This window comes from Oryctolagus cuniculus, chromosome 7 (assembly GCF_051225735.1).
Source record: "Oryctolagus cuniculus isolate XC-2025 breed Fujian yellow rabbit chromosome 7, ASM5122573v1, whole genome shotgun sequence".
NCBI classification, from domain to species: Eukaryota; Metazoa; Chordata; class Mammalia; order Lagomorpha; family Leporidae; genus Oryctolagus; species Oryctolagus cuniculus.
This window is the reverse complement of record NC_142873.1, coordinates 136,986,449-137,002,325: the sequence shown is the minus strand read 5'-3', so window position 1 is coordinate 137,002,325 and position 15,877 is coordinate 136,986,449. Positions and strand designations below refer to the sequence as shown.

Sequence of the window (15,877 nt, the reverse complement as noted above, 5' to 3'; positions counted from 1 at the left end):
TTTTTTAACAACAACAAACCCCAAACCAAAACAAATTTAATAGATGGGAATAATAAAAAACAAACACAAACGGCTCAGGGGTAGGGCTGGATCAAGCACAGTCCGGCCCTTAAACGTATGCAGGTGGCTTGGGAGGCCCAGCCTATGAGGCAGAGGCTGGGAGGTAGGGCGTCGGGGGTGGGGGGGTGGGGCTGGGAGCCCTCCTGCCCCTCCTGGCACTGGGATGGCTTTGAGTGATGGCCCTCCTAACCTCTCCTCTCCTGAGGCCCCAGATGAGGAGTCCCAGGAGGTCCTAGAAGGCCCCCGGGCCCTCCATGCCATGAACTCGGAGTCCCTGCAAGAGGGGGAAGTCCAGCAGTGGCCCGAAGATACAGTCATCCTCCTGGCTTGGGGGTCGGGCCATAGGGGTTCCCAGAGGGCTGGTCTGGAACCAGAGGTTCTCATAGGACTTGGGGCTGGGGGTGAGGCCCCCCAAGAGGGGCTGCGTGGAGTCACAGCGCAGGTAGTGCCCTGGCCATGGGCTTGTGGGGCTGCCCAGCACCTGCCCATAAAAGACCTGGTCACTGGTGGGAGACGGGGGCTGGGGCTGGGTGGAAGCTGCTCTTGGGTCCCCCTGGAGTACGTAGGCCTGGACCAAGGTGGGGAGGCCACAGCTCTCTGGGCTGCCACTGGACTCCCAGTGCCCTGGCTTCTTTTCTTCCTCCTCCAGCACCGTGATCTTGGTGATGGATGGCATGTCAGGGTCTCGAAGGCTGGGCAGCTGGAAGGCCTCCTGGACACAAGGACACAGGGTGAGGGCATGGTTCATTTCAGATGTGTGCACCAGACACGGTCCCTCCCTGAGTCAGGGTATGTTCCTGCTTCTGTCTGCTGGAACACAAAGTGTCACACATACAAAGCCCCTGCAGGTTCCTGATGCATGGTGCCCAACAGGTGCAAGATATGCTGAGAACAGCACCATGAATCTTCCCATTTCCCAGGGCAGTGACTGAGGCTTTGAGCTGGGAGCAGCAGGGGTTCAGATCTGCTTCATCCAGAGGGGTGGAGGGGCCTGCGTGCTATTCCCCAGAGGGCAGCCCTGCACTTGGAGTCTGGGCCAGCGCCCCCCAGTCCCTCTCACCTCTGCCATGACGGTGGGCACCCAGGAGCCCAGGCTGCTGTGGGCTGGGTCTGGCACATTTGGCCAGAGCGGATTCTTCCTGCAGAAGAAGGGGGCAGGTGAAGGCTAGTTCGGCTATCCCAGCCATCCCAGCAGCCCAGGAGGTGCCGCTGCCCCCTGGTATGGACAGCTGGAGGGCTGGGGCTCCCAGACTGGCCTCATGGTCTGGGAAGGTTGGACGGGACTCTGACTGGCCCAGCCCGACCTGCAGGTCCCTATGGGTAGGGGTAGGGGCGTCAGGCCTCTCTGAAGGACTCACCTGGGACTGCAACAGAGCCAGGTGGTCCCACAGAGGCATAAGAGCAAGAAGAGGCTGCCGGACAGGCCCAGGAGGATGTGCAGCACAGACTCCCCTGGGATGAGGGAAAATCAGGAGAGGTGACAGTACATGAGTATAAGGCTGGGTCTCCACTCTTGCTCTGAGAGCCCAGGACAGTGTTGGGTCTCTTCCCTCAGACTGGGATCCATGGGCAAGGCTGGGTCTCCTCCCTCAGACTAGGATCCAAGGGCAGGCTAGTTCTCCTCCCTCAGACTGGGATCCATAGATAGTACTGGATCTCTTCCCTCAGAATGGGATCCATGGGCAGGGCTGGGTCTCCTCCCTCAAACTGGGATCCATGGGCAGGGCTAGGTCTCCTCCTTCAGACCAAGGCATCCAAAGACAGGGTCTTATGTATTCTCAAAATCAGGAACTTTTGGGTGGGGGACCCTTCTGCCAGCTGTCTCTGCCCAGTTCCGCCCCCCATGCCTTACCTAGGGCCAAGGTCATCAGGGTGAGACTCGTACTGTTGGTGGCCCCGGCCTGGCTGGCAGCCATGAGGTGGACATGATACACACTGGCCGGCTCCAGGCCATGGAGGACAAAGCCGTGGGAGGAGGCATTCAGAGTGGTGGCTGGAAGTGGAGTGCAGGGTAAGGCTGGGCCCAGATGCTGGAGCCGTCTCCATGGTGCTGGGCACCCCCTCAGGCCGTCTGGGACTGCAGGGAGCTGAGGGTGGACTCACAGAATAACTGGTCCTGAGTGTTGGTCCAGAAGATGGTGTAATGGGTCAGGGGGCTCTTCCCCAGCTCAGGGGGCTCAGGCACCCACTCCAGTTGTGCCCAGGTCCTGTCAATGTGCTTGAGTTGCAGCTCCGGGGCGTGAGAGGGGGCTGTGGGAAGACAGAGGCACAGGGCGGAAGGTTCCATGCGGCTCCCTGGAACACTGCAGAGTGGGCGAGGAAAGGGATTCCGAGGGGGCTCACGTCCAAGCCTCACCTCTCCGGGGACTGTATCTGAACTCCACCTGCTGCTACTAAGTGGCTGAGCCAGGATTAGAACCCGGTTCCATTTAAACCACACTCCCTGACTTTTCCCACACCTGATTTTGTCCAAAGTACTACTCGGTTCTGCCATTCACTCTCTGAACTTCTGCCAGGCCCTTGTTCATTTTCTATCGCACCTGACACCTGTCAGGGCGGTTGATTGATTTTTCAAGACTTGCTCCCGGAATCCTGCCAAATTCACTGCCTAAGTTTTCCCACCTCACCACCTGATTTGTGCCCAGCTCTGGAGACCGGGGCTTGGGGGGGAGTGGGTGGGTGGGTAATGGTGGGATCAGGTGAGAGCCTCCGCAGGGCCAGAGTAGGGGGGAGGGAACTGTCTCATCGTTTTCCTGATTGCTGGGGCCCAGCTGGGTGCTGGCTGGGGAGGAGAGGACTCTGGGAGGGGGGCTGACGGCAGGTGAACCTGTCTCCTGGGAGTAGGCATAGATGTGCTGGGAGGGTCCCACGGCTGCCTGGTACAGCGGAGTCACGGCGATCTCGTAGACTTGGAAGGGCCTGACGTTCTCTGTGCAGAGAGAAGGGGGCAGCACTCGGGTTAGGCCCTGCGCAGGAGCCAACCTCAGCTCTCTCTTTGCAATGTCTTTCTCAGGTCCTTTGATGGGTGTGAGAGATGAGGAGTGGAAGGAGAGCTGGAAGGATGCGGGGGCCGGGCTGCAGAAAGAGTGCAGAAGTGAGTGCTTCATGGGAAGGACTTCCTGAGCGTGGGGCTCTGTGACACGGACAGTGAGTTTGCTTCCCTACCCTGGCTCTGCCCCCCCCCCCCCATGGGAATGCACTGCCTCGCCCCACCCCCAGCCCCGCCCACACCACTGCTCCCGCCTCACCTCGAAGCAGAGTCCCTGTGAGGTTCCCATCCTGCTCTACCCTCCAGGTCTTGCTGCTGCTGGGGCTGGGGGCACCTGGGCCCCACTCAATCACATAGCCCTGAGGCTGAAGACTGGGGGGCTCCCAGCCCACCCAGAGGCTGTGGGGGTCTTGGCCCACAGCATGGAGTCCAACCAGGGGTGGACCTGGAGAGACAGAGTGGGAAACTGTGAAACGAAAGTGAAAAGAATCCAGACTCCAGAGCCAGAAGCCTGGGTTCGAATCCTGACGTTGCTACTTCCAGGCTGGGCGACCTTGGTTGGGTCGATATCTGAGCCTTGCTCATCTGTGACGTGGAAACAATGACTCAAATACCCAGCTCACGGAGTCCTGGTGCAGATTCAGTGAGCTGATGATGCACAGGACAAACCTGCCTTGGGGCCAAGTACGGAGTAGCAGTAGGGGAACGAGGACTGCTAGGGCTGGTAAGAGCCAGGCCCCATGTTGTCCTCGTATTTGCTAGCTCACTCACCATCACACCAGGGAGGGAGGTAGTACTATTGTCTCTATTTTATCAATGAGAAGGTGCAGAGAGGTCAGGCAGCTTATCTAAGGCCACACAGCTGGGAGGTGGAAGTGTTAGCTATTGCGATTGTGATTGGGATCAGTGGTCCTCCTGGTGCGGGCCCATGTTTAGGGGATACTGGGGTGCTGAGGACTGATCCCCTAAGACTGAGCCATTAACTCACGGACCATGCTCTGCCAGAATGGATTGTGTGTGTGTGTGTGTGTATGTGTGTGTGCGCGCGTGAGTCTAGACACCAGCACCACCTTAACCTGGCTCTGATGGACATGAACGTTAACATGCACCAAGCAGTTCCTTTGTGCCAGGCGTGTGTCTTAGTTAATGTGTTCCTCACAGCAGTCCCCAGCAGGCAGTTATCCCATTTTTCAGATGAACAGTGAGGCCAGTGAGGGGACGTCGCCTGCCCGGTTCACACTGTCACCAAGTGGTAGGATGACTTTTGAACCCAGCAATCTGGCCTCCAAACTCACACGTCGTAATCATGTGCTCTTAGCCCCCTGTACCTCTGTGCTCCGAGAAGATCACTGGGGCGGGCTGGGAGGCCCCAGCGGTGTTGTAGGCCACCAGGGCTACCTCCCCGGCTCCTGGAGGCAAGTGGAAGGTGCAGCCCAACTCCGTGGTGTTGCAGAGGGGCAGGGCGGCCCCAGACTGGCCTGAGGGTTTCCAGGAGACCAGATACCCTTGGATTTGCCCGCTGTCTTCCTCCTGGGGTGTTGGCTGTGGTGGGCGGCAGAAAAGCAATGATAAGCAGGTGCACAGCTCATCTTGAGTGAGGCCAAGCCTCCAAAAGTGGGGTGGATGGGACCTAGAACTGAGTCCCAGATTGGGGCCAGGCTTTTCATCCCTCACTCCTTCCCCCTGTTCCCTTATGCCAGGTTCTAGGAAGCGGGGAGGGAAGAAGCAAGTTGGCGCATACAGAAAGCACTTAACTATCCGCTGAGCTGACCCTTTGGGGCATGGGTAACTCCTGCATTGTGGCTTCCCCCAGAGGTCCCCACGTAGCTTCCTGGGCATATGCAAAGTGCAGGCAAATCACATTTAAATGCAAGCAAGCCCTCAGACCTGCAGGGTTTGTCTAGGTCGGAGGAGGTTCCAGGGGTGGAGGGACAGCCTTCAGAGGGAGTCACCTTCCAGAACAGCTGCGCCTCCGGGGTCCCAGGGTCCAGCTGCCTCTGCCGCAACCATGCATCCAGTCTGACCACGGGGACTGTGGAGGGAGTGAGAGGATGGCATGCTGGTGAGGCAGAGCCAGGGTTCTAACGGCTGCGCCCAGTCCCTTGTTGGCCGCTTACCCCGTTCGGTGGTTCTCCGCTCCAGGCTGGGGCTCCACGCACTCCAGTGGCCGGGTAGGGGCCAGCGGGTGCAGCGCATCTGCAGGACGTAGACGGTGGCTGGGAGGAGCCCGCAGAGTTCATACTGGACGGTCATGGAGGGCAGGGGGGCCACCTGGTATGTGTGGGGGTAGGACTCAGAGCCTGGATCTCCGTGCCCTTCTGGGGTGAATCTGAGCCCACTGTACCCCCTCAGCCTCCCACCTTGGGCTCTGGGGTTTGCCTCTGCCTCACCAGTGTCCAGTTGTCTTCTTCAAACTGTGGCTGGTGGCGTAGCTCGCACTTCTGGTCGATAAAATGGCTTGGCTTCCACGGCTCCCAGTGCAACTGCAGGCAGCCTGGCTGGGGTGGGGCCCCCTTGGGGCTGGAGTCCAGGGCCCACAGCGTAGGGGGCTCCAGCTTCACTGTAAGGAGCAGGGCTGTCAGAACCTCCCTCTGCTCTGCCCTCTAGGCCACTCTGCCTCAGCTCCTCTCGTCTCCCTGCCTGTGGTTCTGTGTTTTCCTCTCTGGAGCTGCATCCGTGTGGTCCCAACCGCTGTCTCTGCGTCTGACTTCTCCGCTGTCTGAGTTGCTATGACTCAGTAGTTTTGTCTCTACGTATATATGCCTGTTTCTGTCTAGGTCTTTGTTCCATGCTCCTGCCCGGGGTCTTTGCACTGGTCAGAATGCTTTCTCCCAGATACCCCATGGCTTGCTGCCTCATTTCCTCCAAGGATCTGCTCAGTGGTTGCCTTCTTAGTGAGGTCTGTTGACATAGCAACTACCCCTCCCCTTCTTTCTGTGCTCCTGTCTTTGAACTTCTTCATTCTACTTTTCATCATCTGATATTCTGCTTTGTTTCATCCCCTGGGATGTCACATTCTGAGGGCAGGAGTTTTGGCGCTGGGTTCACTGTTGTAGCACTAGGACCTCAAGAGGTGCTTAGCCCCTAGTAGGCGTCTCTGTCTCCTAGCCTCTGCCTGCAGTTGCCTTGCTCTTTGTCTCTCTCCTCTGCCTCTGTCTCTAGGTCTTCCAGCATCTCCTCGACTGTCCCTGGCCCCCTGTCTCCCTCTCCATGCCTCTGTGGGTGTGCCCGTCTTGGTGGCCTCTCCCCTCCCCTGCACCCAGCATGGCCCACCTACGTCCATGGGATCGAGGCACAGCTGCGGAGACACACTGGTCCCCAGCGCGTTCTCTGCCTGCACCCAGATGCCCATGCTCTGGTAGAGCAGCAGGTGTTTGCGCGGGATGGAGCAGTAGCTGTGCGTGTCCTCTGGCACGCAGCCCATGATGGCGTCCTCTTGGGTTTGACAGTTGCCCCGGCTCCTGCCAACAGGCCAGGCTGGGGTGCCAAGCAGAGAAAGAAAGCAAGGCTCCCTCCCCGCCTCCCAGCTTTGCCTCTGCCTCCCCACTCCCCACAGTCCTCCCCACTCCTCCTCCCACCCCCGCCCAAAGGAAGGGGCTGGGGAGGGGCTGCTGCTCACTTGAAGCTCTTCAGGGTGAAGTTGGTGGGCAGGTGGGTCTCGGGCCCTGGCTCCCACTGGCAGGTGAGGCTGCTGGTCATGAGGTCCATGAAGCAGGACAGGTTGCTTGGTATGGCGGGGGGGTCTGCTCGTGGTCCGGGGTTGGGGAAAAGATATGAGGGCTTTGAGTGCAACAGCTGGCAAGCTTCCATGGGCTTTGGTTGGCTTTGGTCTCTCTTGGGCCGCCTTGTCTCCATGCAGTGCACACTCAAGGGGCAGCCCAGTTCCAGGCACAAACAGGGACACACACAGCCAGACCTCCAGCAGCCTAGAGGCCCCCCACCTCCAGTTTCCTGAACTGCAGACCCCTTGGGCATGAACAATGTACTGTCTGGGTTCCTGTTCCGGATCTGCCATGCATTAATTATGTGATGGTGAAGTTATTAAGTGTGCTGTGCCTTAGTTTCGTCATCTATAAAGTGGGGGCAATGGTAAAAGAGCCACCCCCAGGCTTATTGTGAGGGAAAAAGGGCCTACTATGCGTAAAGCGCTCAGGGCAGTGTCTGGCACAGGTAAGTGCTTGGTAGGTGTTAGTGGCTACTCTGATTAATATATATATATTTTTTTACAGGCAGAGTGGACAGTGAGAGAGAGAGAGAGACAGAGAGAAAGGTCTTCCTTTTTGCCGTTGGTTCACCCTCCAATGGCCGCCGCGGCCGGCGCGCTGCGGCCGGCGCACCGCGCCGATCCGGTGGCAGGAGCCAGGAGCCAGGTGCTTTTCCTGGTCTTCCATGGGGTGCAGGGCCCAAGCACCTGGGCCATCCTCCACTGCACTCCCGGGCCACAGCAGAGGGCTGGCCTGGAAGAGGGGCAACCGGGACAGAATCCGGCGCCCTGACCGGGATTAGAACCCGGTGTGCTGGCGCCGCTAGGCGGAGGATTAGCCTAGTGAGCCGCGGCGCCGGCCTCTGATTAATATTTTTAAAAGATTTTAAAAATTTAATTGAAAGGCAGAGTGAGAGTGAGAGTGAATGAGAGAGAGAGAGAGAGAGAGAGAGAGAGAAAGAGATTGATCTTCCATTTGCTGGTTCATTCTCCAAATGCCTACAACAGCCAGGGCTGGGCCAGGCTAAAGCAAGGACCCAGGCACTTCATTGGGTCTCCTACTTGGATTGCAGGAAACCAAGTACCTGAGCTGTCATCCACCGCTTCCCAGGCACATCAACAGGAAGTTGGATCGGAAGTGTGGAGTAGGGGCCGGCGCTGTGGCGCAGTGCATAAAGCCACCATCTGCAACACCGACATCCTATATGGGCGCCAGTTTGAGTCCCAGCAGCTCCACTTCCGATCCAGCTCTCTGCTATGGCCTGGGAAAGCAGTGGAAGATGGCTAAGGTCCTTGGGTCCCTGAGACCTGGAAGAAGCTCCTGGCCTTGGCCTTTGTGGCCTTTTGGGAAGTGAACCAGCAGATGGAAGATCCCCCCAACTCCCCGTAACTCTTTCTTTCAAATAAAATAAAATGAAAAATTTTTTTGGTTTATCTTTCTAAAAGAAGTGCAGAGTATCTGGGACTTGAATTGAAAACTGGGCGCCCCAGGTGGCCAGTTAACCCACCGTACCACAAGGCCTACCCCTCTGAATCGTAAACAAGAAGCTTGGTCTTTGTTTTTTCTTATGTCTCAGCTTGGCACAAACTCCAGCCTGCTCAGTTGGGAAGGAAGGCTGCAGCTGGGCGGGAGAAGAAGCTGGGAGCAAGCCTGCACAGAGCGTCCTCCCGGGACACCCTCCTGGGGCCCAGATTGTGGTCTTGCCTGGCAGCCAGGTGGAGTCGTGGTTGCCACACTGGCTTTAGAACCACACCACTGATACAAACTCGGCTCCAGCCTCATTAGCCTGTGACCCTTGGCACATCGCTTATCCTCCCCAGACGTCAGTTGCTTCATCTATAAAATGGGGCTAAATAGTAGTACCGCCCAGCAGGGGAGATGACCCAACCTCATACCCAGGAAGTGCCCATGGAGCCAAGAACTCTAACTGGCGCTGGGGGCGGAGTGGGTGGATGGCTGGAGGGACTTACAGCCTGCTCGCAGCTCAGCCTGATCCAGGATCTGCAGGTTGCTGCCCCATTGCAGACAGCAGGAGAGGAAGGCCTGAGTGTAGTTGAAGTGGGGCAGTGTGATGATTGATTCCTGGGTCCCATCAGGCCGCTGCCATTGCCTGGCTCCTGGTTGCATCTCTGTTCCCAGTTTCCACCTAATAATCTGTGGCTCCAGGTACAGCTGGCTGCAGTTCTGGCTGATGGTGCAGGAGGCAGTGATGGGAAACCCCAGGCGCACGGTAGACGCAGAGAGGCTGATGCGCCCGCATGTCTCCAGGCCTAGGGGGAGAGAAGCGGCTGTGAGTGACTGCCCTGCCTGCAAGCTCAGGCCTTGGTGCCCCTTGATCTGGGTCCTCACCTTCCTGCCTCTCCCTGCGAGCCACGGGGGTTGGATGGGGAGGGTGTGTGCGGACACCGCAAAGGGCTGTGAGGGGTGAGAGGAGACAGTGATGGTAGACATTTCCCAACCTGTTCTACTGAGAAAAGCAGATGCTAACTTGCAGTGCGTGCTGCTCTCTGTGGCATGAATATATATTCCCACCGTGGCTGATTCCAAGTGGCCCATGTGCTGTCCCTGAGCGCGGAGATGGGGAGATGTGTGCACAGACAGCTCCCGCCAGCCAGCCCCAGCACACCACCAGAGACCAGTGCCCTCCCCAGGACGGGCAAAACAATGATTAGAAGATAAGAATCAGGGCCAGCGCTGTGGCAGGTAAAGCTGCCACCTGCAGTGCCGGCATCCCGTATAGGTGCTGGTTCGAGTCCTGGCTGCTGCACTTCCGATCTAGCTCTGCTATGGCCTAGGAAAGCAGTAGAAGATGGCCCAAGTCCTTGGGACCGTGTACTGCTTGGGAGACATGTAAGAAGCTCCTGGCTTCGGACTGGCCCAGCTCTGGTCATTTTGGCCGTTTGGGGGAGTGAACCAGTGGATAGAAGACCTCTCTCTCTCTCTCTGCCTTTCAAATAAATAAATCTTTTTTTTTTTTTTTTTAAAGAAGATTAGAACCCAAGCTGGCCTTATTCCAGCTTCTTGCTAATGCAGACCCTGGGAGGCAGCTGTAACCACTCAAGTGATTGGGTCCCCGGCACCCACCTGGGGGATCTGGATTGAGTTGCTGGCTCCCCACTTTGGTTTTGGTCTGGCCCTGGCCGTTGCAGGCATTTGGGGACCAAGCCAGCAGATGAGAGCTCTATCTGTCACTCTCTGTCTCTGTCTCCTTGCCTTCCAACTAAATAATAACAGCAACAAAAAGCCATAAAAGAAAGCTGGCTAAGAATCTCACAGCCACTGTACCCTTACACATTCAAGCCAATTTTGCTCACAGCATTGGGAGGCACGTTATTGCTTTGGAAGGCGTTGAGGTGGGATGGAGAAGAGCGTGGGCATTGCGACTAAACTGCCGAGCTTTAAATTCTGGCTCTATGGCTTACTAATTACGTCACCCTGGTGTGTCACTGAGACTTTCTGTGCCTCAGTCTTCTCATCTGTAAAATGGAACTAAAACCAGTTCCTGTTTAGTGCTGCTGGAGGAATGAGATGTGATAGCAAGCACATGACACTTGGCACAGTGCCTGGCGTGTATGTTTTTGCTGCCACAGACTCGAGCCCTTCACGCAGCCCCCGTGGCCTGGCCCCAGACAACCCTCTGTTCCACCCCAGGATGTTTTCTCGCTCCAGCCATTCTGTCCTGTGCTTGCTGCTCCCCCAAAGTCCCACGACCTCTTGACCCTTGCACCTGCTGCTCCTTTTTGAGGTGCTCTTCCCCCTCCCACCTCTCTTGGCCTTACTTAGCATTTGGACCTCTTGGGAGGGTGGGAACTAGACTGTGTCCCGGCTGACCAGATCAGGCCAAGCCGCCCTGTATGTTCCTAAAGCTCTTACTACCCTCCATAATTATAGTCCTGTGTTTATCTGCGAGTCTGTGTCCTCCACCAGACTCTGAGGTCTGCGAGGCCAGAGACCTCGGCGACTCTGCTTCACTGTGCTCCCAGGGCCCTGCACAGGGGAGGCCTTCGGTGAATGCTCACTGGATAAACAAACCAGTCGACATGCACTGCTCTGAGGGTGCTCTGAGGCCCATTCTACTGATGGGGATGCTGAGGCCCTAAGAGAAGCAGCGGTTTTCCTAGGGTCACAGAGCAAGTTCATGATCCTCAGCATGGGGCACCTGCTCTTCCATAGACTCAGAACTGCAGGCCGGAAGGAGCTTTATAAAACGGTTGACTTGAAAACCTTACTTGGTGGTGTGCCTCTACAGCAGGGTTTGGGTGACTTGCTTTTTGTATATACTGCCAGCTAAGAATAGTTTTTATATTTTTCAAGGGTTAAAAACAAGTCAAAGTAAAACCCAAATAAGAACGTGCAACAGAGACCATACATCAGACGAACCTGTCAAACCCTGCTAATCCTGACTGCAGTGTGCACGCCCCTAGACACGGGACACACTCCACCTCTCAAGCCGTTCCCCTGGCCCGAGAGCTCTGCCTCAGCTTCCTTATTTCAGGCTCAAACCTGTTCCAGTGGCCTCCACCTCCACCACTTGGCTGCCCACCCAGGCTGCACGGGACCCAGAGGTTCCTACTGACTGTTTGGCTGAGATCTGCAGGTGAGACCTGAGCCCCCCCCTCCCCCCTTTCCAGGCAGCCCCGCCCAGGGCTCTCACCACTCCTGGGAACTGGTTTGCCTGCAGAGGTCTGTGGGTGGGAGCCCGGCTGCCCCTCCTCTGTGGCTCTTGGTGTTCTCGGCTGGATGGCAGTGCAGGGAAATGGTCTCCTCCTCCACCCCCAACCTCTCTCCTTGTCACTCCCCTCTCCCATTGCACCCCCAACCCCGGCACACTCACTTCCGGGGAGCAGCAGGGCGATCAGTGCAGCCCCGGCCAGGCAGCAGGTTCTCAGCGCCGCCATGTCGCCGCCTTGGTGCTCACCTGGAGGCAGAGAGGGGTGATGGAGGTCGTGGACTTTGGAGTCAGAGCTCAACTTAATCCTTGCTGTGCACAGTGCGGCTTTGGCGAGGTTACGTGACCTCTCTGCGGCCAAGTTTCTTTGCAAAATGGGGGTAACAGCAGCCTGTGCTGCATAGTGCATGAACCAGCACCGCTCAAGGGTTTTGCAGTGCGCCTGGCACATAGCAAGTGACTCTGAAGTGGCAGCTGTGGCTGGTGCTAGAGGTGCCTTCCAGGAAGGAGCCGGGAACAAAGCAGTGAGGAGCAGCATTCCTCCCCTCCCCTCCTATCTGAGCTGACTCTCCCAGGACCGCAGCACCCCAGACAAGCGCGTGCAGGCATCTGGCTTATTTTAGGGAGACCCGAGGAGCAGATCAGGGAGTGGGGAGCATGAAGCCGCGCAAAGGCAGCGTGAGGCTGTGTCATCCAGTGACCAACTAGGGCACAGTCTTTCTGGGATTTTCCAAGGAGCCATCTAGAACCTTCCTCAGAACTGTCACGGTTTGTCCCCTGAGTGGGAGCAAGGACAGGAAGGTTCATCCACTGATGCCAGCCCGACATTGGTCAAGAGATGCCCTTCGTACGTTAGCTCCCGGGAATGTGCCTGCTGCGCATGCGTAAGTTCCAGGCGGCGTCTCCTGCATGAGCCGTGCTGATGGCATCAGAGATCCTGCCTGAAGGAAGGGAGAGTGCTCCACAGAGCAGCTCCGCGGAGCAGCGGAGCAGGGGCTGGGAGCTAGCCTTGCAAGCAGCTGGAAGCTGCAGTGACGGCTGCAGAAAGAGTGGGCTGAGAGGACATCACGGGGAGCACGCAGGGGCCTTATTCACCGCTCTGGGCATGGACCTCTGCAGGACTTCTGGGGTCAGGCACCACGTAGCTATGGCAACAGTGCCTGGGCAGAGGGAGCAGTGGCTCCAGTCTTAGGAAGTATGCGAAAGTTTCTACCCCTGCGATGAATGTCCCACCTAACCTTCCACCCTGCTCCCATTGGGGTCTTGTGACCACACACACACACACACACACACACCTGCTCCCCCAGCACTAGTTGGTGCTCTTGCCCACCTGCCTGCTTGTACATACACAGACACATATGTGCAGATGGTATCTCAGCAGAGCCCCTGTGCTGAGCAGGGAGAGAGCTCAGAGAATCATCTTCTCTTGCTCCCAGACAGGTGTGAATGAGAGCCATTCAGATACCCAAGTTGTTTCTGCTTGCAAAGTCCTTACCTTGTCTGTCTATCTGTTAGTCTACATATCTACATATCTGTTGTCTATCTATCTGTCTGTCTAAATATATGTCTGTCTATCTGTTTATCTGTCATTTATCTGCCCATTTAGTCTGTTTGTCTGTCTATATGTCTATCTGTTGGTCTATCTATATGTCTGTCTCTCTGTTTATCTACCTGCTTGTCCATCTGTCAGTTGGTCCATCTGTCTATTAATACAGAGGTCAGGATACCCAATGACAGGTAATCTCCAAGCCACCTTTGTGCAAATCAGGAAAAAAACACTCTTTCCTCCAGACAGACACAGCCCCACAATAAGACCAGGCAAGTGGAGAACAGGCTGGATTCCAGTCTCCAACCACCCCTCGGCTGGGGGGTTTTGTGCAGTGAGAAGAGTGCACACGCGTGCAGAGCATTCTTGTCCCATCTACCTATCACCAGTTGGTAACCATGCTATAGCATACCAGCTAGATTAGCCTGCCCACCCCGACAACCACACACACCGGCTGGGGGAGATGTAGCCTCCGAGGCCCAGGTCTACAGACACGTATCCACTGCCATTGCCAGGCCCAGGCTATGGCAGTGAGGCCCCACCTTACCCTTCTGCTCTGGTTCTTGTCCAGAGCTGGCAACCGAGCCCCAAGAGGCCCAGGCAGCAACCTCCTGGAGTGCTGGGGGCTGGCACGTTCGGCCTCCAGCCCTGCCCCCACCGCCCGCAGCCCTGGGCCACCTCGCGCTGGCCAGGGCATGGTCTGTTCTCTGGGAGGGCCACTTGCGGGCAGGTTGGGAGCCCAGCTCCACCACTCACCAGCTGTGTGACCTTGCCTGGTTACTTCATTTTTCGGAGCCTCGGCGACCGCATCTGGGAAAGAGGGATAACAATAGCACAGGGCTGCTGTGAGGATGTGATGAGACGGCGGTGGTGGGTGCACCTGACTCCGTGCGTGGCGTGGCCTGAGCGCTTGGTGACCGCAGGTTACTCTTACAAACCGCACAGAGGGTCACCGCCTCGTGCAGCCTGCGGGCTTCACTGCTCCTCTGGCAGGCTGCGGGGTCACTGACTCCCAGGGCTGCTCTTGCTGGTGTCTATGTCACACCAGGCAGTTCCTAAGCCCCATTTCTGGAACCTTTCCTTCTGGTTTCTGCCCCGCCTCACCCCTGTCTGTCCCTGTCACTACAGCCGTCTCTGCTGGGCGGAGCAGGTGCACTGACCCCCTGGGGCCTGCCACACTCGATGCCACCCGGAGTCACTGCCATTACACCCCCTGTCCCCCCGGGTCCCATCTCACTTCCCTCCCTTCACACCCAACGGCTCCCTAGGTCACACCATCCTCTCTCCTCCATTCTGCTGTGGGAAGAGCTGGAGACGGTGGGTCTAGGACTAAACAGAGGGAGAGGGCTTCCCACATGTGGCTGAGAGAGAGAGAGAGAGAGAGAGAGAGGGGAACAGAGCCCGAGGCTGAGATACACACACAGGTGGACATGGCGGAAAGAGACCTGCGGAGATAAACAGTGAGGCCGGAGAGACAGTAGGAGCCAGAGACAACGAGCCCCAGAGACACAAGCGCAGCGCCCCCGCGAGACGGAGCCCTCCCAGACCGAGAGCAGGGGTTTCAGGTTCAGGAGACAACGGGAAACAGGAGAGGCCCAAAGAGACTCGGAGAGAGACGGCACTGTGGGGAGGCAGCAGGCCAGGGAGGCGCTGAGGAGTGAGGACTTGAGCCCCAGAGGAAACCGACAAAGACACTGACAGAGAACGGTTTGGAGACTGGAGCGCGCCGACACACAGGTTCTGGGAGACAGAGACTCGGGGAGTGGGAAGCACCATGGCTGCCCCGAGCCTGGCTTCCTGTCCCCAGAGGGACAGTGAGGGCTTCCCTGATCCACCTCCCCCACCCCATCCCTGAATAGGGTCTCTCTGGACAAAGGGACCCTGTCCGAGGCTCCTGGTTCCAAAGGACTGAATCCTGAAGGCAGGACCTGGCACAGGCCTGGGCCCACGGACACGGGCCCTTGGCAGAGCTGGGGGAAGGGACTTGGGCTCCAGGTCTCCGTCAAGCCCCAGGCCCAGCTCTCCTTGGAGGAACCCCTACTTACCGTGAAGCCTGCGGCCGGCCCCCTGCCCGTCTCGCCTCCTCTGGCAAGTTCCTGAAACCGCAGTCCGCAGTCCGGCTTCTCTGCCTGAGCCCAGTCGTTAATGACAGCCCGGGGGCTGGGATTGCAACACCTTCACAGCCTCCTGCTGCTCACCCTTGGGCCTCCGACAGCCCCTTCCTCCCAGGAAGGAGCCTGTGAGGGAAACTGCTGGGGGCCCTGGGCAGCCTTCCTGCCTCGGGGGTCTTAAGGGGCTGAGGGATGTGGCAACCCTGTCCCCCTTCCCCTGCCTCCGGATTTCCTGAACTCAAACTTTCGAGGCTGGGAGGGCCCAGGCTCCAACCTGGCTGAGTGCCATCCCCATACCCCCTGCTGCCGTAGGAGGCATCACTCAGACAGCGACCTGGCTCGGAGGCTCACGTGACCTCAAGCCTTGTTCGGGCACTGGCCATGGGGCCCTCCCCTCACAGCACGCAGGTGGGCATGCTCCGGCTTCCAGGGGAAACCTGTTCCCACGAAGTACTGTTCTCCCCTCCTCAGCCCACCTTCCCTACCTTTGCTAGAGGGCCTGGCAGGTGTGCAGAGAGCTGCTCTGGGTGCGGGACAGGATCACGAGAAGTGACTAACTGGACTCCCAACAGTTCTGGTTCCTGGAATAGGTTCTGACTGAGTGCCACCAACTGCATTTTATGTCTTTCATTGTTTGTAATCCCTTGCCATTTTTAAAAATTTTTTTATTTTATTTTATTTTTTTGACAGGCAGAGTGGACAGTGAGAGAGAGAGACAAGGAGAAAGGTCTTCCTTTTCTGTTGGTTCACCCCTCAATGACCGCTGTGGCCGGCGCATTGCGCTGATCTGAAGCCAGG

The 15,877-nt window shown here is 57.5% G+C and overlaps 1 protein-coding gene across 1 annotated transcript; it reads right to left on the bottom strand.

Annotated features, from left to right (window-relative positions):
* On the bottom strand, positions 1-15,410 carry CSF3R (colony stimulating factor 3 receptor). Its single transcript, XM_008273662.5, has 17 exons — positions 15,014-15,410; positions 13,725-13,778; positions 11,588-11,671; positions 8,724-9,023; positions 6,669-6,792; positions 6,323-6,510; positions 5,440-5,609; positions 5,167-5,320; positions 5,002-5,081; positions 4,378-4,591; positions 3,309-3,494; positions 2,888-2,989; positions 2,164-2,310; positions 1,913-2,053; positions 1,419-1,512; positions 1,121-1,199; positions 1-772 (listed from the first exon to the last, which is right to left on the bottom strand). Exons 3-17 carry the CDS (start codon positions 11,649-11,651, stop codon positions 293-295), a joined length of 2,523 nt encoding a protein of 840 aa, XP_008271884.3. The 5' UTR covers positions 11,652-11,671; positions 13,725-13,778; positions 15,014-15,410; the 3' UTR covers positions 1-292.
* Between the last annotated feature and the right edge of the window lie 467 nt (positions 15,411-15,877).

What these genes read in the sequence shown, in the direction of transcription:
- CSF3R (XM_008273662.5), bottom strand. Translation starts at nt 11,651, where the DNA reads ATGGCGGCGCTGAGAACCTGCTGCCTGGCCGGGGCTGCACTGATCGCC. An exon ending in GGCTGAGCTGCGAGCAGGCT is followed by an intron (nt 6,793 to 8,723) that starts GTAAGTCCCTCC and finishes GACCACGAGCAG; the next exon opens with ACCCCCCCGCCATACCAAGC. An exon ending in TGCCTACTCCCAGGAGACAG is followed by an intron (nt 2,311 to 2,887) that starts GTTCACCTGCCG and finishes GTCTTCCCACAG; the next exon opens with CCCCCTCTCACGCCCCGGAG.